Here is a 22259-nt window from a genome sequence, read left to right on the forward strand (position 1 = left end):
CACTTGCCTGTAACAAGAAATAAAAATAAAAATTTCAATTGATTTTTTTAAAAATAACATTTATTAGCTTTTCTATACTATACAAAGACTATGAAGATAAACATCTGAAAGGTCCATAATCCCCTCATCTGAATAACCCATTTATTCTTTTTATCTAAAAAAGAAATGTCTATTATATGGTTAGAAAATTCAAATAGTACATAAAGCTGTAAATTAAAAAGTAAAAGCCCCTTCCAAAAATGTATGTGCATATATATTTGCATTCAATTTATTCAAAACATCAGGATACTTGCTCTTCTGTTCCTTTCTTTTCTCATTTGGTAATCTTACCTAGGTAGATAGATAGATAGATTTATTTATTTATTTAGGCAGGCTGTGCCAGGTCTTAGCTGTGGCATGAGGGATCTTTAGTTGTGGCATGCAGACTCCTTAGTTGTGGTATGAATGCAGGATCTAGTTCCCTGACCAGGGATCGAACCCGGGCCCCCTGCATTGGAAGCGCGGAGTCTTACCCACTGGACCGCCAGGGAAGTCCCTCAAGTTCATTCTTTAATTGCACTGGATTTCGTCATTTCCAATACATGCCTACAGTAATCAAATATCAGTAATCCCTTATCTCACTTTCTCTGTAACTTCAGGTTCTCTGAGTCTTCATTGCTGTGTGAGACCACGGCCCTCATTGAGTATAATTTATATTCAACACCAGCACTTGATCCCTTGCCCCAGAGTTGGTGTATTTATCTCTTGCAGTTTAGGTCTCTCTGCTTCTGCCAGCCTGGACTCTACTGAGAAGGCAACCACTCCCAAGGAAGAGGACTATCAAGAAAGCTCCAAGACGCCTTTACTTTCCTGGGAGATAGGGGAAAGCCAACCAAGGCAGGAATGGGATCTGCCAGGAGCCACAGTGTTAGGTCTTCAATCAGAAGCTTACCAACTAGGTTTGCTCCGTGTGGGTACATCTACCACTTCCCCTCTCAGGTTTGCAAGCTGAATCTGTATTGGTTCAAGCTGTGGCTTCTGCCAGCTCTGATGGGAGACACGGTGGGCTGGGCTGGAATCGAACTGCTTCTCTGGCACCTTCTCTGCATAGGAAACGTTAGCAGTACAGCAAGAGGTAGAAGAATACTTCCTGGCCACTTCTGTGCCCACTTCAAAGCCAGAATCATAGGCTGTTAAATGGGGAAGTGCTGACAAGAGCAGAAGCCTGAAGCTGCTCCTTCCTCTGATAATCGGCCGGTGGTGACAAACTGGGCAAGAAGCCTGGCGACACCTGCAGTGACAGAGCACTGACTCCCACCTTGGGAGCTCCGCACAGATGCTGTACTAGGACTCACCCTGCTAGCAACTTTCAGGGGTATGTGGCTTGGGATCTGAAAATACATTCGACTCTATTAGGTTATTAAGACTATCATCCTGGAGTGCAAAAAATGTGGCTAAGCTATATGCTTAGAGTAAATGACCAGAGACTCAGTATCAGGCCAAGGAAAGGAATTTAAATCACAAAGCATCCCTTCAATCTTCTGCAGGAAGGAAAAAGTGAGACTCAAGACATGGTGTTCTGCTCTCTTTATTATCTTTCTACTAGACATGGCATTTTATCTGTTCAATTTCTTTAATTTGCCACACTCAAAACATCCCCAAATAGAAGATCTCAAATTTTGGAACCTATCGAATATCTAAAAGTAGTAACGAGCGAGAACAAAAAGTAAAGGAAAGGATCCAAATCTGAAAAAAAACAGGCCTTTTACAGAGGCCTGCCAACTCACAAAGGTGACTGGGTGGCCTGTGTGACAACCTGGCAAACAGTATCAGGCCGGAAAGACTCTTTACAGGACACTGATGACTGTTCGGGGTACAGGCTGCAACTTATATGCTTGTTTTCCCATACGCATATTCATTTGAAGGATGCTACCATCCATTTCAAACAAGAGAATCCAATTACAAGTTCTAAATCTGCCTAAGCTTTAAGGTCTTTCGGGGTCATGAAGAGCTAAGCCAAAAACTAAGCTGATAAACTGACTCCTTTCTTCGAAGTGCCTTTGGAATGCATCTTATGAGGCCATTTCTTACTTGCCCACCTCCATCTGGGAGTTGGGAGGTAGGGTAGCTGGAGAAACCAGGAGGAGGGGAGGGAGACTGGGAGGGTATATCTGTATAGATAGCTCCTCCTAGAAGAAAGGGAAAAACTCAACAGTTACTAAGTGGAGGTGGGGAGGAATGGAGCTGCTGTTGCCAGGCTGCTCCTCTTCCATTTCAGGGAACACTGGCCTTGTTACTGGTCACTGGTCACCAGCCACCGGACTTGAATGTCACCCCACCCTGTTCTTTAACCAAGAACCTGCTTCTAGACAACCAGCTCTGTTTTCAGAATTCCAGTGGAATCACTGTCAGAAAGGAAAATATTTAACGAAATATCTGAGCTTTCTAGTGAGGTGTGACTACATCTCCATGCAGTCTTGGAGTGCCCCCTCAAACCTGCCACTTTGCCTAGATGTGCCAGGAAAAATCTAGGAGTGACAGAGAACCATGATTTCTTTATGGTTTATACAAATGAAGCACAAGCTCAAGACTTCTTCAAACACTTTTGTTATTCTACCTTCTTTGTTTCATAGCAGTGAAAATGCTTAGAAAATTTTCAAAAGGGTGTGTGCTTTCTGTAAATAGCGAGGTAGGGAGGGGCTGTGATACTGTTTAGTCTTCATGTAGGCTAAGGAAGGAGAGCAATTATGGATGGGTGAGGACAGTGCAGGGAGAAGGGACTGGGAGAGAGAGAAAATCAGCTTTCAAAACAGAATATGAGCAATTTAAGGGTAGATCACTGTACTATTAGAATAGATGTTTAGAAAGTGTTGAATGCATAACTGAGTTTTTTTTCATAGAGATTCTATGATAACATTATTACATAATAGGTTAAATAGGCTTTTGTGGGTTATCAGTTGCATATGCAATATTTTTATAACGTGAATGTGTTCCAGCTTTCAAACAGCCGATTCATAAATAAACTCTGGAACAAAACCCATATATCATCAGGAATTGCTATCTTTTTTTAAAGACACTACAGAAGTCTAGCACATATGTATAAAGCAAAGGTAACAGGTGATCATATTTTAGGACTAGTTGAGAAAGGAAGTTCACTTCATAAGTGTAATTAGCCATTTCAGTTTTTTAAATGTCTGAAACAGTCATTCATATTTTCCTCAATTCAGTACCTCTGGATATGCTATTCAGTTTTCTTTAGGCCAGATTTTTCTGGCAGGCAGGCTGAACTTGACTTTGTAAACAAATATTCTGTAGCAAAATTATGGCAATTACTGATGCCTGACAAAAACTCCATTTTTCATAGGTCTAAAAGACAAACTTTTTCATCATCTGAAAACACCACGGATAAGCATTTACTCCACCTCAAAGCAGGAATGGGAAAGATGAGTATGGCTGATGCCCATCTCAGTGGGAGTTGTTTTCATACAAGGAAACATTCACCTTCTCTAACTCACCAGACCGATTTTAGAGCACCTTAATCATTAAAAAAAATCACATTAAAGTCATATGTGGGGGCTTCCCTGGTGGCGCAAGTCTGGGTTTCCTGGACTAATATTTTAAGACAAGTTGGTGGGCTGCGGTCTTCCCCGGCTCAGCAAGCTTCAATCTGGGGTACGCATGCTCCTAAGGGTAACTGAAGGCTTTCCACAAAAGGATTTTAACCTTTTTTTCCTGCTTTGGATTCCTTTGGCAAAGGTCAGGCTAGATCCCTTCTCGGGATAATATCTTTAAATGAATAAATTAAAATACATAGCATTACAAAAAAATACATATTTAAATTATATTTAGGGACTTCCCAGGTGGTGCAGTGGTTAAGAATCCGCCTGCCAATGCAGGGGACACGGGTTCGAGCCCTGGTCCAGGAAGATCCCACATGCCGCGGAGCAACTAAGCCCGTGCGCCACAACTACTGAGCCTGCACTCTAGAGCCCGCAAGCCACAACTACTGAGCCCACATGCCACAACTACGGAAGCCTGTGTGCCTAGAGCCCCTGCTCTGCAACAAGAGAAGCCATGACAATGAGAAGCCCGCGACGCACCACAACGAAGAGTAGCTCCCACTCGTGCAACTAGAGAAAGCCCGCGCGCAGCAACGAAGACCCAACACAGCCCAAAATAAAAATAAATAAATTTATAAAAAATAAAAGTCATATGTGGATGTTGGCCTTCAGAATGATCAAATTAATGTGTGATCACATAAAAAATGAGCATCTAAGTCTTTACATTGAGTAACCAGTCACATACAATTTTTGCTGTATCTATCCTCTATAACAATATATCAGCCCTGGCAATGCGAGCATTGATGATATGATGGTATAACTCCACCATATGTGGAGGTAGGAATAAAGACAAATGACATCATTATGTTTCATCTTCATCACCTAGGCTGATTTTTAAATCCTCCATGTGTATGCACCCTGTGCTGGGCTAGACTAGGTGAGTTAAATGGGTTGAACAGGTGAACTTCTGAGACCTCTTGACTGCCTGAAATTCTACTTGTATATCTGGTAGGGCAACATCTCTGTAACAAAGAAAAATGTTTTACAATGACATACATAGCTGTCAGAAACACTATTGCCTATGGCAGAAATACTATGGAAGGTACATTCTATTATCTTCAGTTTCAGCAGAGAACTGCCTCTTTATCCCTTTCCTTCCTCCTCCACTGACTTCCAAGCAGTATGGTCTATGTTGGAGGTGTGGCTGCTTCCAGTCTGAGCGAGACTCCCCATGATGAGAGCCCAATAGTCCCCCTGAGACTCCTTGGGAATTGAACTGGATAAGGTCTGGCACCCACTCATGAGAAGCCTGTACCAGTGTTGACAGAGGGTGGACTTCCCTACCTCCATCCTCAGAGCCCTTGGCCCACTCCACAGAGATGCCCAGAAGCCAAATAGCTTCGTTCCTAAGACTTCTGTCTGTGGACACATCACTCTACCCTGGAGGAAAGCCAGCACCATCGCTGAGAGCAGTTCCCTAAAACTCACTGCTACTTAGAGCAATTGATACAGCTGCTGCCTTTGCTGGGGTTACACAAATACTGACACTGGTCTGACTTATCAATCTGAGGTCATTTAGCTAAATTTGCATTCAAGAACGAGTTTCATCTAAATTTTTAGGGACAGAGACAGAATTTAGTCATTTCATAGGAGCTTAAAATGAACACACAAATGGCAACACATTTTCATTTTCATTGATCTGGAGATTATTTTAAACCAGCTTTAAAAGTTTGTTGATTCTCCTTTCACTAGGAAAAAAAAACCATCTTAGCCCCTTTATAAAACTTGACTTTAAGATAAAGCTTAAGCTGAATATAAAAGCTAGAAAAACTATCCTAATAGTATGCAATGTCCAAAATGTTGATTATAAATCTTCATATCTAGGTTTTATATTATTATGAACCTTTTTAGATTACTTAACACCATGCTTCAAATTCTAATTAGAAACGTCCAGTTTAGTATCTGCTCATTCCACTCTCCCCAGCAGGCTTCCAGTCTCTTATCTAGTATCGGATTAACTCAATAGGGAAAGAAAAGTAGCCTGAGGCGAAGCTAACAAATGAGAAAACACTGAGTGTAAAAAGGGAGAAACACAGTCTGCACATTATAAAATCCAAGCTCTAAAAAGTGAAATAAGACAGCAGAACCATGGTAGAGGGGGGAAAAATACATTAGTAACAATAACAAAAGCAACAACTGTGAGAGCCATTTATCAAGTGGCATCTAATGTAATAAGTACTGTGCTAGAGTCTTTACATCCATCACATCTAGTTCCTATAGGTACTTCGTAAGGTAGGCAATGGGCACCCCCATGTTACTCTGAAAACACAGAGGCAGAGAAGAGTAAGTGGTCAGAATCGTGTATGGATCTGCCTGTGGTTTGCCTCCAGAATTTGTGTAGTTTTCATTCACCATGCTGATTTTTGAGAAAAGGGTTAGACAAACTCACCTGCTAGACTACCTGGAGAATATCTGAGACCTGGTCCTGGGGCGTGAGAAGAGCCAGGGGCTTTTTCTTGTTTATTTTTTTTTATGATGATAAAAAGCAATAAGGGGGCCTCATGCCTCTGTGGATCTATCTTGACCTTAAGGAGAATTTGCATACCTGCTTTGTGAAAGTTCAGCGCTGCATGCGCAGGTACACATGAAGTCATAGTAGTTTTACTATTTCCTGGTAGTTCGCAATACTAATGAATTCATAATAAAGCCACAGTTAGTTTTAAAGAAAAACAATGGTCTCCAAGACTACAGAAACAGAAGCAAGACCTTCAGTGAAATAACAGAAAACCTACACGGGATGAAATCATATTTCTCTTTCTTAGCTCTTGCTCTCCCCCTCCCTAGCTTATTGAAAGGTATAAAATGGACAGAACAATAAACAATTCTCATAGCAATCTGATAGTGGCTACAAGATAAATGTTTCAACCCCTTTCTCTGCCCAAATTCAGGCTATAGAGTACAGCTGATACAGTAGCTCAGTCTTAAATTGTACTAATTTGTATTTCATCAAAGTGAGACATTAATTTTATGTTCAACTGCACTGTTGTTGATCAGTTAATACCTAAACCCATGTGGAGGATGCATAAAATCTTCAGGATGCACTCAGGAGCCTCAGGGCCATGCAGCTGCCATTTTCCAGAAATAAAAGTAACAAGTCCACTGTCATTTTTATTTTCCTTTTCACGTTCAAAATGAAATGCAGCTGCTCTCAAACCCTCTATACAGTTGACCCTTGAACAACATGGGTTTGAACTGTGCGGGTCCACTTATATGTCTATTTTTCCCCAAAGTAAACACTATAGTACTACACTGTCCGTGGTTGGTTGAATCCGAGAATGTGGAGGAACCCCTGGATATGGTTCCCACTAAATTCACTGAGCTGTCATAAGAAATTGCCATCGCCTAGTTCAGGATTATATTAATATTGGGGCTGGCCAAAAAGTTCGTTTGGGTTTTTCCGTAACGTGTTATGGAAAACCCAAATGAAATTTTTGGCCAGCCCAATAATTGAGGAAACATTAAGTAACTTTAAAAAAAAATAAATTTATTTTTATTTTATTTATTAAAAAAAAATTTTTGGTTGTGTTGTGTCTTTGTTGCTGCGTGCAGGCTTTCTCTGGCTGCGGCGAGTGGGAGCTCTTCTTCGTTGCGGTGCGTGGGCTTCTCTCGTTGTGGAGCACGGGCTCTAGGCGCGCAGGCTTCAGTAGTCTGGCACACGGGCTTAGCAGTTGTGGCTCACAGGCTCTAGAATGCAGGCTCAGTAGTTGTGGCGCACGGGCTTAGCTGTTCTGCAACACGTGGGATCTTCCCGGACCAGGGCTCGAACCCGTGTCCCCTGCATTGGCAGGCGGATTCTTAACCACTGCACCACCAGGGAAGCCCTAGGTAACTTTTTTTAAAGACAATATAGGCCAGGAAGAAAGGAAATCTTGGTAAGATAGTGATAAGATGACAAGTTTGAGAGCCTGAAGCTAATGAAGACATAAATAGGGAGTGGCTGGCTAAGTTGTCAGCTTCATGCCTGGTCTCACTCCCGCTATGAAGGGTAATCTTGGGCTGATGGCCAGTCTAAATATCGTTAGATTCAGTGTGGACTCAGTTTATTGCAATGGGCTGCTGGTCGGGCTGGGCAGATTCACTCCGTTGGCTAGAGCAGAAGTTTGAATGCCAAAGCATGATCCATCCTTGTACTGACCTGGTGGCACAGAATCACAGGCGAGTACAATAAATAATGGGTGAGAGGCATGAGTTGGGTGCTTACAGATGTAATTACTCAGCAAAATAATTAATGAGCAGGCATCATTACAAGCATAATAACACAAAGATAATGGTAGAGAAGTTAAGGTCTCTCAAGACAGACAGAAATAGATACGTAAAATATAACGAGGTGAGTACTGAAATAGAGGTATGTACGAGATTTTATGGAGGCACAGAGGTAAGGGAGGCTTCCTGGAGTAGGCATGTGGGATGTGGGTTGGGAGCACTTCTGGTCAAGGAGAAGGCAAGATAACCAAAAGCAGAAAGGAATTCACCCATTACAGAGAAAAGGGCAGGGATATGCATCAACCTTCAATCATGCTGACGTGAAAGCCTGTCAACTTCTTTTATAAATAAAAGATCGTATCTCTTCTTTATTCCTTTAAAAATACTTTTCTTATAGTTTTCTTTTATTCACTTGTTGTAAGGAGGAAACTATACATTTCACATCACATTTTTACTGCTTCATAATTTTAGAGTATGGGTCCAACTGTCAAAGGTAGGGGGGAAGCCGAATATTAAAATTATTTTATCTTTAAAAAAATTGTCTTATTTTAATGATCATTTTACATTTGGATTTTTATGCTCAACAAGTACTCAATAAATTTTAATATTTTATATTCACTTTTTCCCTAATGTAGAGCATCAAAACCACTTATCTGCCACCCTATGATGCTGTGCCGTGTACTGCAAAAACAAAATAAACGTTTTTTTTTTTTTTTTTTTTTTGCGGTATGCGGGCCTCTCACTGTTGTGGCCTCTCCCGTTGCGGGGCACAGGCTCCGGACGCACAGGCCTAGCGGCCATGGCTCACGGGCTTAGTTGCTCCGCGGCATGTGGGATCTTCCCGGACCAGGGCACGAACCCGTGTCTCCTGCATCGGCAGGCGGATTCTCAACCACTGCGCCACCAGGGAAGCCCAAAATAAACGTTTTTATTCCAGGAATTAATATAAGAATAATGATAAAATTAAATCATTAAAGTTCAATGCTTTTCTCATGGAATTAATGGTATTCTCATAACAGTTTCCTTAGCAGATCTAATAATTTTGTCTTTTGGTCACTTCATGATTATATTTTACTGTCTCAGTATATGGGAAGCTATTTTCTGCCTCTCCCACGCCCTTATTTAAATCATGAATACCCTTGCAAATCTCAGGAAAGCCATTGGCCCCTTACCCTGAAAAGCTGTCCATGCAACTTCAAAAAGTTTCATGGCCCCAGGGACGGATGGTCAAGCACCCGCTCACCTCCTGCCACAGCAAAAGGTGCCTTAAGCAGTTATGAGTTCCAAACTGCAAAGTGAATCTTCCTCATTTCTTGACATGCATTTTTTTCAATAAATCCTTAAAAACATGACACTTAAAATAGTTCTTACAGAACAAGTTTTCAAAGCACTTCTCATTTGAGGGTTTGTATGAAAACTACCTATGGGCCTTTAACACAGAGATGTCCAGGTCTCACCCAGACCGGCTGAACTGTAATCCTGAGGCATTAAGTCTTAGCTGTACAATTTTAAATAGCTCCCTTGAGGAGTTTGATGTACATCCCTGATTTAGAACCAGTGGATTACGGAATTTAAACTAGGATTCGTCTCCCACAGACTTAAGTGATTTTTTCACATTTTTCATTCCTTGCCAAAAAAAAAAAAAAAAAAAAAACAAGCCTGGGTTTCCTGGACTAATATTTTAAGACAAGTTGGTGGGCTGCGGTCTTCCCCGGCTCAGCAGGCTTCAATCTGGGGTATGCATGCTCCTAAGGGTAACTGAAGGCTTTCCACAAAAGGATTTTAACCTTTTTCCTGCTTTGGATTCCTTTGGCAAAGGTCAGGCTAGATCCCTTCTCGGGATAATATCTTTAAATGAATAAATTAAAATACATAGCATTACAAAAAAATACATATTTAAATTATATTTAGGGACTTCCCAGGTGGTGCAGTGGTTAAGAATCCGCCTGCCAATGCTGGGGACACGGGTTCGAGTCCTGGTCCGGGAAGATCCCATATGCCGCAGAGCAACTAAGCCCTTGTGTCACAACTACTGAGCGAACGAGCCACAACTACTGAGCCCGCGTGACTAGAGCCCGTGCTCCACAACAGGAGAAGCCACCACCATGAGCCGCCTGCGCACCGCAATGAAGTGTAGCCCCAGCTCGCCGCAACTAGAGAAAGCCCGCACGCAGCAACAGACCCAACGCAGACAAAAATAAATAAATAAACAAATAAATTTTAAAAATTATATTTAAAAGCTTATCAAGATGTTAAAAGATTTGTACTATAGCTATATATGTGCTTCTTTATTAACCCATTAAATAATATGATCTAGAGGCATGTCTCATAACTGCCATGATTTCAAGCAGTTATCTGTTTAAACTGCCTTTTGAGCTATATCTGAAACAACGGTAATGTGATAAGAAAATATCTGACTTCTGTGAATGCTAATACTGCTGTAGGTTTTTTGCTCACATTCATAATTAAAGGAAATGTTCAGCTAAATCCAAAAAAGAGGGGATATATGTATATGTATAGCTGATTCACCTTGCTGTAGAGTAGAAACTAACACAACATTGTAAAGCAACTATACTCCAATAGAAATTAGTTTTTTTAAAAAAAAGGAAATGTTCAATTTCCAGAAAAGGTTATTGGAAATAAAGATGCAATTATTTTCTTCATTCAAATTCACATACTCCAGGTTAAAGAACCCTTGTTAAAGGGAATACATGTACGTGGAGGGTTTTAAGGGAATCAGTTCCCAGATTCTTTCCTAAAACCTTCTCACCTTGCTTTTCACATTCCCCTTCTCCCACTATCATAAGAAAGGCACACCATTTATGCATCTTGAATGTATGTGGCTCAAGGTCTGTGGTGTAAAAACTCTGAAGTGTAACCAAAGGAACAAGGAGAAGATGCACTGCTTTTGAAGAGGGGCCCCTTGTGAACAAGGCAAGAAATACTAGGGGAGCAAGGCCTTGATTTATACAAGTGAAGGGGATCAGAAGATGCCACCCCCAAATATGCCACTCTGGCATATAGATTACTTTGAGCTGAAGGCAAATGAGAAACAGTGGACCCAGGAAGCTCTCTGTGCCCCCCCTTTAGGTCTAAAAGCATTCCCTTTGTGAAGGTGACAAGTTTCCATTTTAAAGCCGCTCTCCCTTCCCATACCAGGAATAGGAGAATGACTTTTAGCACCAGAAGCAACTTGAGTCTACATAGCAAATCTTACTAAATAACCCTTATCTACCATTAGTTTCTCCCATGTATTTACCTCCCCACAATTTACAGCCTCTAGAAACCCCAAACCCCTTTCCCTTGTCTAGTCACTTCCCCACAATTTGCAGCCTCTAGAAACCCCAAACCCCTTTCCCTTGTCTAGTCACTTCTCCACAATTTATCACCCTTTGTTAAAATGTTATATAAGTCCCTGGGTTTAAACACCTCTTTGGGTTTTTTTTTTTTTAATTTTTTTTATTTTTATTTTTTTTTCCCTCTTTGGGTTTTTACATATTTTCTGTGAAGCCCTCAGGCATGTAAAAATATTAAGAAACATATTTGCGCTTAGAAATTAGAGCATTTCTCTGCAGTCATTAATGTTTTCCTACACAAGACACTGAATTAACAAAATTTTTTCATTGAGGGAAAAAAATATTAAAAAACAAATGCCTTTTATCCTGTTAATCTGTCTGTTGATAGGTACTTTAACTAAGGCCTGCAAATTAAACTAAAGGGGTAGAGGAAAAATTTTTCTACTCCTACACAAGTAAAAAGGTTTGCTTTGCCTGTCCGTCTATATTAATGTGTCATTTGTCATAGGGCACAAATTGATATACTTATTTGCATTAAAAAAATGAAGTCAGACCTTTTCTGTCAGACAGTAACAAGTATGATATGGCTGATGGTTCAATCAACCAGGATTCTTTTGGATAAAATAAATGATTTAAGTCTGTAGCTTCAAAGTTTTGATAAAGATGTATTTAAAGCATGTATACACTATGCAATTTTCTAAAATTAGAGCCTTTGAAATGATTTAAACTATTTTAAAGTAAAATAATTTTGGATTTCAATTTCTATGTGTATAAAGTAGCACATGATTTTTCAAATTTCTTCTAGGATTCATGCAAGCAAAAGTGTTTGAAGGCTGACCAGTGTTTCTTAAGAGTATGGCCCATGAACCTCTTTCATCAGAAACACTGCGGTATTTGTTAAATACTGATTTTTATGCCCCCATCTCAGATCTACAGAACTTGAATCTGTAGGGGTAGGGCCTGGGAATCTTAACTTTTAACAAACATCATGGTTGAATCGGATGTACACACGAAATTTGAGAACCACTGTACTTTATATTCTTTACTGCTTTGTGGTGAAAACTTCCAGAAAAAATATAATAACGTTTGAACCATTTTTTGGACCCATATTTATTCTCTGACTCCATGGACAGGCATTTGTTACAGGCTACATTATATAAACTCAACACGGGCTACTGACTGATACTTATTTAGACTTGTATGGCAGAGTCAATGTCAATAGGAACCATCTCTTTAAGCATCACTTAGTTTTCAGTGATATAGGATAGTGATGATTTCTTTAATATATGTGCCTTAAAATTTTGACACTATTTTTGGGTAAGCTATAAATAAGCCCATTCAGAGAGCAGAAAGGCAAACATTCCCTTTTATACAAACATGGGCCCTACCACATGAGCTAATGATAGACTTCAACAATGGCCCTACTATCTAATTATTGTCAGAAAAAAATCCAATAAAGCTCAAGGGTTAAAGCTTAGGCATTTGGCATTCCATGGGTATTTTAATATTTCTAAAAAATTTCCCAGACTAAAATTCTATTAATCATGCTACTTGGAGCTTCAATTTGGGGCCTTTAAAGAATGACCCAGTTTAAAATTATTCTTGAAGAAGTTTGGCCCTGCCCACTGGTACTTTCTAGAGGTGAGATGTGTTGACTAATTGTTCAAGCCTACATCTTTGTTAGGTCTCTCCGTTTTCATGTGAGCAGATCAACTCTACCCCAAGGTCAACTGCTAGTGAAATCCTGTGATTCCACTATTAACTGACACCATAAAATGTAATCCAGAAATTTGCCAAGGAGTACAAGATCTCGTACTCACTGTTGTTCAATAGCTAGCACAAGCTCAGTTTCAAGAAGCTATATTGTGGGCAATATACGGTAGACAAATGCTTATTTATATATTCTAAAATCTACTCCTGTATTAAATAGGACTAACAGAGAACTGTGCAATGAACCACACTGTCCTCTATAAAACATGCTTTTATGGTTACTTCCCAACTTTGGCATCGATTTAATCTGCTTTGAATGCTTTAACACTCCTTTCTACACTGAATAACAGCTAAGGCTAAAAAAACAAAAACCCTGATATATTTATATCATAATCAGAGTATTTTAAACGAAAATACCGACCTCTCACACATATATATATACACCCCAAACATAAATTAAAAAAAAAATTGAAACTAAAGATTTCTTCTTCCAGAGCTTCTCTTTCCTTTTGTCAATGCACTAGATGTGTTTCAATACTATCAATATTTCAACTAAGATTTATACTTTATAATAATCTTTAAACTGTAATAATTAAGGCAAAATTTAAAGCCTCAAATATTGGCTGAATACGTATCATTTTGAAAAAAAATACTTAAGTACTTGGTACTTTACAAAAATTGAAACAATATTGCTCTTTCAATATTAATTTATCCTGAAAGTCATCACTAAAAGTTTAAGCAATAACCTTCATATGGTACTGTGCTAAAACACAACATTTTTTTCTTTTCTTTTTTAAGACAATGAGATCAAGGAATTAGAGATAAGAAGCTGGGGCTTCCCTGGTGGCTCAGTGGTTAAGAATCTGCCTGCCAATGCAGGGGACACAGGTTCGAGCCCTGGTCCAGGAAGATCCCACATGATGTGGAGCAACTAAGCCCGTGCACCACAACTACTGAGCCTGCGCTCTAGAGCCTGTGAGCCACAACTACTGAGCTCTCGTGCCACAACTACTGAAGCCCACGTGCCTAGAGCCCGTGCTCTGCGACAAGAGAAGCCACCGCAATGAGAAGCCTGTGCACCGCAATGAGGAGTAGGCCCCTCTCGCCACAACTAGAGAAAGCCCAAGCGCAGCAACGAAGACCCAACGCAGCCAGGAATAAATGAATAAATAAGTTTATTAAAAAAGAGAAATAGGGCTTCCCTGGTGGTGTAGTGGTTGAGAGTCCGCCTGCCGATGCAGGGGACGTGGGTTCGTGCCCCGGTCTGGGAGGATCCCACATGGCGCGGAGCGGCTGGGCCCGTGAGCCATGGCCGCTGAGCCGGCGCGTCCGGAGCCTGTGCTCCGCAAAGGGAGAGGCCACAACAGTGAGAGGCCCGCGTACCGCAAAAAAAAAAAAAAAAAAAAAAAAAAGAGAGAAATAAGAAGCTGTTGTGACTTCTGAGGAAATAAGGAAGGAGGTTCTGGGAATTCTAATAATGCTCTGGGGTCTATGCTGGAAAAAAATCTTTATAAATAAGCTTAAATTGCAATAAGGTCCTTTTGGCAACAGTATTATTTAAAACTTTGTATGATAAGAGTCCAGAGTTTTAAAAAGGCCACAATTGTTAAAGGAGAATGAATTTATCACAAAGCATTCCTATTCTACAAAACGGCGTGCAGCAATGCCTGACAGATGAAGACGCAGGAAGACGTAACCAAGCAATCCTTTCAAGCAGATGCCAAGAAAAAGAGAACAGACTTTAATGTTATATGCCTTTTAGAATGACTAAAAGAATCCTTCCCCATTACTCCATCCATCTACTGCTTACACTGGAGTGCCTACATCCAATGCCTTAGGTACCAGGGATATAACGGTGGGCAGAGGCAGGTACAGCCCTGCCCACATGCAACTTAGAGGCGACAGGGAGGTAGGCATTAGAAAAATGATCACACTAATGAATGTTACACTGTGAACTGAGATAACAGCTCTGAAAGGGAAGAACACAATTCTATGGAGGAACAATACACAGGAAGCTGAATAAACGCTACTGTTTAAAATTCCATGTGGCTTCTTTTAAACCTTTTGTCCTTCCAGCTAACACAATTCAGGATACAACTCTAAGTAGAAAAATACTGTAACTAAAACAACTTAGAATCCAAAACTTATTTCCAAGGAGATTTCTTCATTTAATTAGTTTTTAAACAACACTTTCACCCCTACCACTTCATAAATGCAGAATTTTTTTAATAGAATGTAATTCCCATCATGGAATACTTTTACTTACCTGACAAAAAGCAAGCACTTAATACTTCAGTATAAAATCAGTATCTTAAGTATTGAGTTCTTATTTTTTAACAGGGGCTTTTTGAGATATATGACTTTTTTTTCAAAGTGGCTAAATTTTCTTGGAAGAGGAAAGGCTAAACAGCATAAATCAACATCCTGTGTTTCGATGGTTATGCAAAACTAGCAAGCAACTGCAAATGCGTGGAGGTAAAAACCTTTCTGTTTTTCTCATGGGTATAATTTCAAAACATTCTGATGACAGCTATTGGCTGTAAACCCTATGTACAATGTTCAGCATAGTGCACAAAGCTTAATAATTAATAAACATCCTATGTCATTAATTTATAATAAATTGAAGCTGCTTCAGTTTTCAAATGCACTGCTTAAGATTCTACCCAATGGTAATTAGCTGATGGTGACGGCTCTAAAATTCCTTGATTTGCATGTGTCATATTATGCCTTCTGAAAAATCCAGTGAACTTGGGTGCACTCACCCAATGGACAGCACAGCCAATCTGCTGACACTGTGGTGAAGGAAAGTTCAGCATTTATTGTAGGGTGCCATGCAAGGAGAATGGGCAGCTTGTGCTCAAAAGACCCAAACTCCCCAATGGCTTCAGGGAAGGGTTTTTAAAGACAGTGTGAGGGAGAGGGTTGTGGGGTGACTAGTCAGCTCATGCACAATTCTCAAATTGCTTGATGGTGAGGTAACAGGGTGATACTTTGAAAAATTACTAGTTTTCTAGTTCCAACCAGTTTGGGGTCAATGTGCTGGTGGTCAGCATATAGTTAACTTCCTCCACTTGGTAGGGGTTTTAGTAACTGTTAAAACAAAACAAAACAAAACAAACATGAAACCAAAACCTCAAGGATATGGCTCAAGTTATTACCTATAACCCTTGAGGAGGAACTAAAGGTCCTTCATTTTGTTTTACGGCTAAACTAATATTATTTTGTCTTAACTGGATTGCTTTTCTTTGTTTCTTCATTTTTTTCACTTTTCTAATTAAATTTGCTCTTTGGAACTCAGGGAGGGAAGGCGTAGGAGGCTAAGGCTTTTCTACAAATAAGAGGTGGGGGACACAGGGGTGAGGGTATCTGTCCCCAGGAAGGCCCCCACAGGGTCCTGCTTGGTTTCAGTCCCATTGGCAATCAAATGCTAATTTGGATTTAGGGCTGAACAGCTCATGAAGATTTAACCATATCCAAATGATCTATTTGCAATAAAGGTATCTTCAATTACCCCTCATCCAAAAAGGTCTCCTTGTGATTATTTGAGATGTTAAATTCAGCTGGTAGAAGGGATACCTGGAGACAAGCATCTGCTTCAGTTTATGCTACCCCCTTACAAACACAGCACATAGTCATGAATATTGGAACCAGCCTCACCAATGGTTAGAACTATCCCTTTCTGGATCCTTGATCAGATATTCCTCATTTTTCATCTAGTGTGGACCCTGAAGAGGAATACTAGACATGTGCTTCCAAATGTAGCACTGAAAACCCTGAAAATATGTGGAGCAGAAAGGGGCAGTATTAGAGTTTCAGTATATTGGTATAACTCTAAGAAAGGAATTGAGTAATATGAATCTACTGCCATTAAAAGGTTTAAAACTATTGACTCCCCAATTCTACTTCTGAGACTCTATCTTAAGGAAATAATCTAAAATATTGGGAAAAGTCTTACATTTAAAGATGTCCATTAGAGAACCACGAAGGGCATCAGCATGCACCACTCCAAAAGATGCCACTTTGGCATGATTTTCAGCTGAAGGCAACTGAGAATCAACAGATGCAGAAAGAATTCTCTGCACACACACCCCTCCCATCCACCTAAAAGCAGGGCATAAATTTCCCTTGTGACCGTCTCCCCCCACCTCCTATATCAAAGAAAAAAAAGCAACTATCAGAGGGGAGCAACTCATCCCCAGAGACAGAGATGAGTTTGCATAAACAAACCTTACTACATTAACCCTTATCTTCCATTCACTCTACTTTCTAGCCACTTCCCCACAATTTATCATCTCTTGAAGCCCAAACCCCCTTTCCTTTGTTAAAATGGTATATCTTGAATCCAACTAAAATCCCTGAATGACACACTTGTCTTATTTAACCTGATTGTGACTGTTGGCTAGTGTTGATAGCACTGAATTATAAAACATCATACTTAAATGCTTATATACTAAAATTATTTTGATTATCAGAAGTAAAATACAAAATTCAAATATTCAAAGCAAGAATTCTTAATAAAATGTTATATAAAAATGTTAATCTTTGACTCGGGACTTTAAAACTTGTGTTACAGAAAAACATGAAAACTATGCACGGTTAATATTAAATCAAGTAAGTGGAAAGCTTAAATATTAACTTTTACCTTCTTGGTCCTTCATCATATGTTACTTGCTATTCAGGTAATGTTATTTTATTCTGTCTGTGATAAGATATTAAGAATACATTTATGTAACCACATTATGATCCAGAAATGGATTATGGCATGATCTTTTCAAAGAGGTCTTATAGAAAAGTACCTTTTAATGGAGAAAGATTCTCATGTATTAAAATTTTAACCTAAGTTTTAAAGTTGATCTATGGTTCAACTGAAATTTATTTATTCATGTCACCTGGAGGTTCTGATAAGAAAAATAAATTACACTGTCAACATCATAAACTGATGATTGCAATTCAGTACTAAAATGTCAGTTCAGAGGACATTTACTTCAATGTCTCAATGAAGTGCTCTGGGAAAGGATTGGTGGCTTTCAATATATCATTTACATCTTAGACTATGAGTAATGAATCTTGAAACGTAAACATCTCTAGGCTGTGTGACAATATGTGTTGCCACCTTGAGGCTCTTCTTGTTGATTCACTAGCAACACACATTTCGTAGAAAGAGAATTTTAAACTTCTGTCTTTGATATGTCTCTGCCCCTGCTCTTTCTTTATGAATATCTGTGTGTTCTGTTATGGACAAGAAGTTAAACTCTATTTAACCTAACGTACTTTGAGATCTCCGGAGGGTTAGGTGAGTAAATGGTATTTGAAAGCTTTAGTTGTATTGATACTTGCTTCAAAGACCACCTAATCGAAATAATCATCAGGCTCAGAAAAGTAAGAGCTCTGAAAAAAATCCGAGAATCACCTTCTCTGGGGAAATTTCTAGCAGATTTTTATACAGAGTAATAGTGGCTAATATATTTTAAAAGTTTGGTACCATATCATTTAAAAGGAAAATCATATACCCAATGATATTTATAAAGAATTGAAATAACCACAAACACAGCTGCCATTTACTGAATATCTATTATGTTCTAAACTGTACTAGATGCTTTAAGCATTTTGTCTCATTCAATCTATTCCTCACAGTAAGCCTGGATTTAGGTAATACTCTCCCCACTGTACAGAGATGAGGCTGTTAAATTTAAGAAATCTGTCTAATGTAAATGGCTAAATCGTGAATAAAATCCACATCAATCTGACTTTAAAAGCTAGTATCTTAGCCACTATGCTACAGTGTTTTCCAGATTTCTTTTTTTCAAATATGGCATTAAAAATTGTACCTTAGTCTTTTTTTTTTAAACTGTTTTAGTGGGGTTTCCCCCCCAATTAGTGATATTTTGACAAATAATAGAATTTATGTAAAGTCATAAAGTATTTAAATTCTCATTTAAGGAAAGAACTTGCACTGTGTTTAAATATGTATTCAAGTAACACTGTGTAATTTGCTTAATGGATTATAAATCACTTTTTTGTGTATAAACTCACTTGACCATCTTAACTTGATTATGGCAGGTGTCACTGCTGCCGTTTTATAGGGGAGGGGACTGAGGCTCCGAGAGGTCAAATGGGATTTTGACCGTGGTCATACAAACAGCCTTCGAGCTGAGTTTGAAAACCTGGTCTTTTGACTCTATAATAAAGTGCAGCAATTTGTCTTCTTGATAGAGGCATAGATTCAGTGTTACTTTGAGAATGGCTACTGTTTTGTGAAAGCCTTGTCTGACAAGCTTTTTGGCTTCTGAAAACTACACCTACGTAGAATTCCTGGTAAAGGAGCTTGGGTTTGCCCGGCAGCATGAACCTTCCTGAGTGTGTGGGAGGGACTAGTCCTCCCGGGCAGAGGGCTGACCTCGCCCAGGCTCAGGGGAGGACCGAGCTTATTTGGCCTGTGACTTGGCATTTTAGCACAGAATTATTTTCCTAGAGTCCTTAATTTACCTATTTTTCATGAAGGAAGTAAACTTTTTGGTTTTCTGTTCTTGACACATGGTTAACCATCTGTAACAGAAGACAATAACGTTTCTTGCTGACTTTCTTTCCTTCCAAAAGTTGGAACAAAGCACCAGTGCTGTGTCAACCACAGAATAAATCAGGACGTTCTAGTGTAGTGACAGTCCATTTTATACAAAACGGTATTTTTGTTTTCGTTATTTTGTGTGTTTTATAATGAGAGTAGGCGTGGCCTTCTCTACTTGGTTGCCCTATTGAAGACTGGGGATTGATCCATTAATTTGATAAATTGATTATAGACACCTACTGGTTGCCAGGCACTGTTACCGGTGCTTGGGATACAGTAGTGAACAAAAGAGCCCAAACTCCCTGGCCCCCTGGAGCAAACATTCTAGTGTGGGAGAGCACAATAAACATTATGGCATCAGCTGGTGCTAAGTACAAAGGGGAGAACAGGCCAATAACAACAGAAAGCAGTTTTTGTTGGGGTGGGAGTAGGGTGTCACTCTTACACTTTATTATAGTTATTCCAGAGCAGCCTGATGGTGGAAATAGGTTCTGCTCCCACAGCGGGATGGACCTTTGTTTAATGAGCCGGGGGTGCCCTGGGAAGTGTACAGAGCACAGTTCCCTTCATCTCCACTCCAAATGGAGTTTAAGGTTTTTACACTGAAATTTTAGGTTCTGGAAACATGAAGCTACGATGTTTTCTACTTTTCTAAGCTCTACTCAATATCAGATTAAAAGATGGAAATTGGAAAAGACCAAAATCCAGCATCTAAGAATAACTTAGTATTTTTAAACCACTTATCTAAGATTTTTTGACCGATTTTCTGGATTTAAAAAATTTCCCCCTCAATATAAATTTTATCTATTGGATATTTACCCAATTTTCTTACTAAGCAACCTGTATTTCATTTGATTCAAGCAAAAAAAAATTTTTTTAAATTTGGATGCATTGCGTGGCTTACGGGATTTTAGTTCCCTCACCAGGAATTGAATCCTCACCTCAGAAGTGAATGAGCGCGGGCCTAACCACTGGACTGCCAGGGAATTCTCTGATTCAAGCAATCTTATTTATCACATTTAAATAATTCATTATGAAACCCAATGCTTATTATGCATCAACTGTCTTATCCTAATATTTGAATACTATATGTAAATATGCTTTCTACCCAGAAAGATATGCCTATTTTGACTCATTAAGTGCAAAATGAATTTACTGATAAAAATGAGTTAACTGAACAAATACATATAATAGTATTATATGTATTTGGGAAACCAAGCATTAGGGGAGGCATTTTGTCTCTTCTTTAGTGTATATACAGCCCTGAAAACTAGAGATTTATTCCCATTTTACAATGATGATACTGACATACTTATAGAGTATAAATAACTTGTTTGAGGTCACAGAACTAGTGTCAGAGCTAAAAGGCAGACTTGGATCCAACTCCAAAGATATTCCTAATATGCCACTTACTCCATATTTTATCATCATAAAATACCAAAAGCAAACCACTTATTTATACCATAATCCATCTCCTTAATGGTTACTGAAACTACATATAACTCACATTTCTTTTCTAGATGTATTTATATTAAAAGTTTGCAAATATTATTTATGAAAATGAAGATAGATAATATTTTAAAAGGGCAAATAATTTAGTGAATAAAGTATTTTATTACTCTTAAAAATTAAACCTGATAAAGCATCTAGTATATAAAGAAAATTCTAGAGAAGAAAATACAGTGATAAAAATACCTCTCCAAAATGTAGGGCATCAGATTCCAATGACTATAGTTAGTTTTCTCTGTAAAGTGTTATATGTGAGTTAGTTATTTACATGCCACGCGAATAAAAGCATTCTGGTAAGGAAAGATATGAGAGGAAAATGCAGGCAATGCTTCTGATTTTAAAAAAAAATCTAAATAAAAACCAAAGAGGTAGGCAAGCGAGGTATGACCTTTTTTAAAATCAGCAAAAAACCCCTAGCACTCCTCAAATACACCCCTCGAAAACAGAAAAGCAATCATTTCTCAAAATCGTCATCATCTGATCCAGATACAAATATTAAGAGCAATAAGAAATCATCAATAAATTATGTGCTAAAATGTTCTTTGGACAGCGGTGCAATTGTGTGTATAGCCTGCTACTGCTACATCCAGCACTCACGGAGACCCCAGGAGTTGTTTCAGGGTTTGCACATTTTCATAGAAGCTATCACATGGCTGTAGGACAATGAAGTATAAATCCATCATCTATAGATCACAACAAAGATTGTTTCATTTAATTAAAATTCCACTTCTTTTTCTTAGAACATTAAAACCAAGTCCCTCCCCACCAAAACAAAAGGATTTATTAAAAGATTTCCTACTCTGTACTTTCACCCCGTTAAGTGTTACTTTGTCAAAACTGGTTTAAAGATTGCCTGATTCCTGCCTTGCCTTATTAAGAGTTTCAAAACACATTTTGAGCCCAAGAACTTACAGGCCAGCTTAGTGTCTTCCATCCTAAAATCCTTCTTTCTTGAATATGCTGCAGCATATTCTATCTTCCTGATTTGAGTTCCTCAGCCCGGCAAAGACCAAGCCATCAGTGAAGAGGCCGTTTAATCGTTCCAAGTATCATCTCTCCCACGGCTTGAGGTACACTCAGGAGGAAGGCAAGAGGGTGAGGAGACATACGACTCTACAGCCACTGTTTCTAAACAGTAACCTTGTTCACTGAACCAAGTAAAAACTGAGAAAGGCTTCTGTTCAAAAGAGCCAGTGAAGCTCAAACGGGTGTGGGCTGGGAGTAGCGGAGGCCTTTCCTGGTTAAGAAATGGTTGTTAAACACCAGTTCAATCTCAGGGATTCAAACTCAGCTGGAGCCCCAAACAGGATATGCATTAAACACATTAGAACAACTGTTTACCAAGATCATCTAAATGTTATTTACTGTTTTTCCAGA

At 39.1% G+C, this 22259-nt stretch overlaps 1 protein-coding gene across 20 annotated transcripts in view; it reads right to left on the reverse strand.

Annotated features, from left to right (window-relative positions):
• MAP7 (microtubule associated protein 7) overlaps positions 1-22259 on the reverse strand; it is a 164839-nt gene that overhangs the window by 74485 nt on the left and 68095 nt on the right. Inside the window, exon 1 of one of the 20 annotated variants that reach the window (XM_067010878.1) lies at positions 21795-21846. The exons of the other annotated variants lie outside the window; for them this stretch is intronic. Coding sequence (XP_066866979.1) covers positions 21795-21816 — 22 coding nt within the window. The 5' untranslated portion in view covers positions 21817-21846. Of the gene's footprint in view, positions 1-21794; positions 21847-22259 lie in introns of those variants that run through there. 20 annotated transcript variants of the gene reach the window in all.

Source organism: Kogia breviceps, chromosome 13, assembly GCF_026419965.1.
Source record: "Kogia breviceps isolate mKogBre1 chromosome 13, mKogBre1 haplotype 1, whole genome shotgun sequence".
NCBI lineage: Eukaryota > Metazoa > Chordata > Mammalia > Artiodactyla > Physeteridae > Kogia > Kogia breviceps.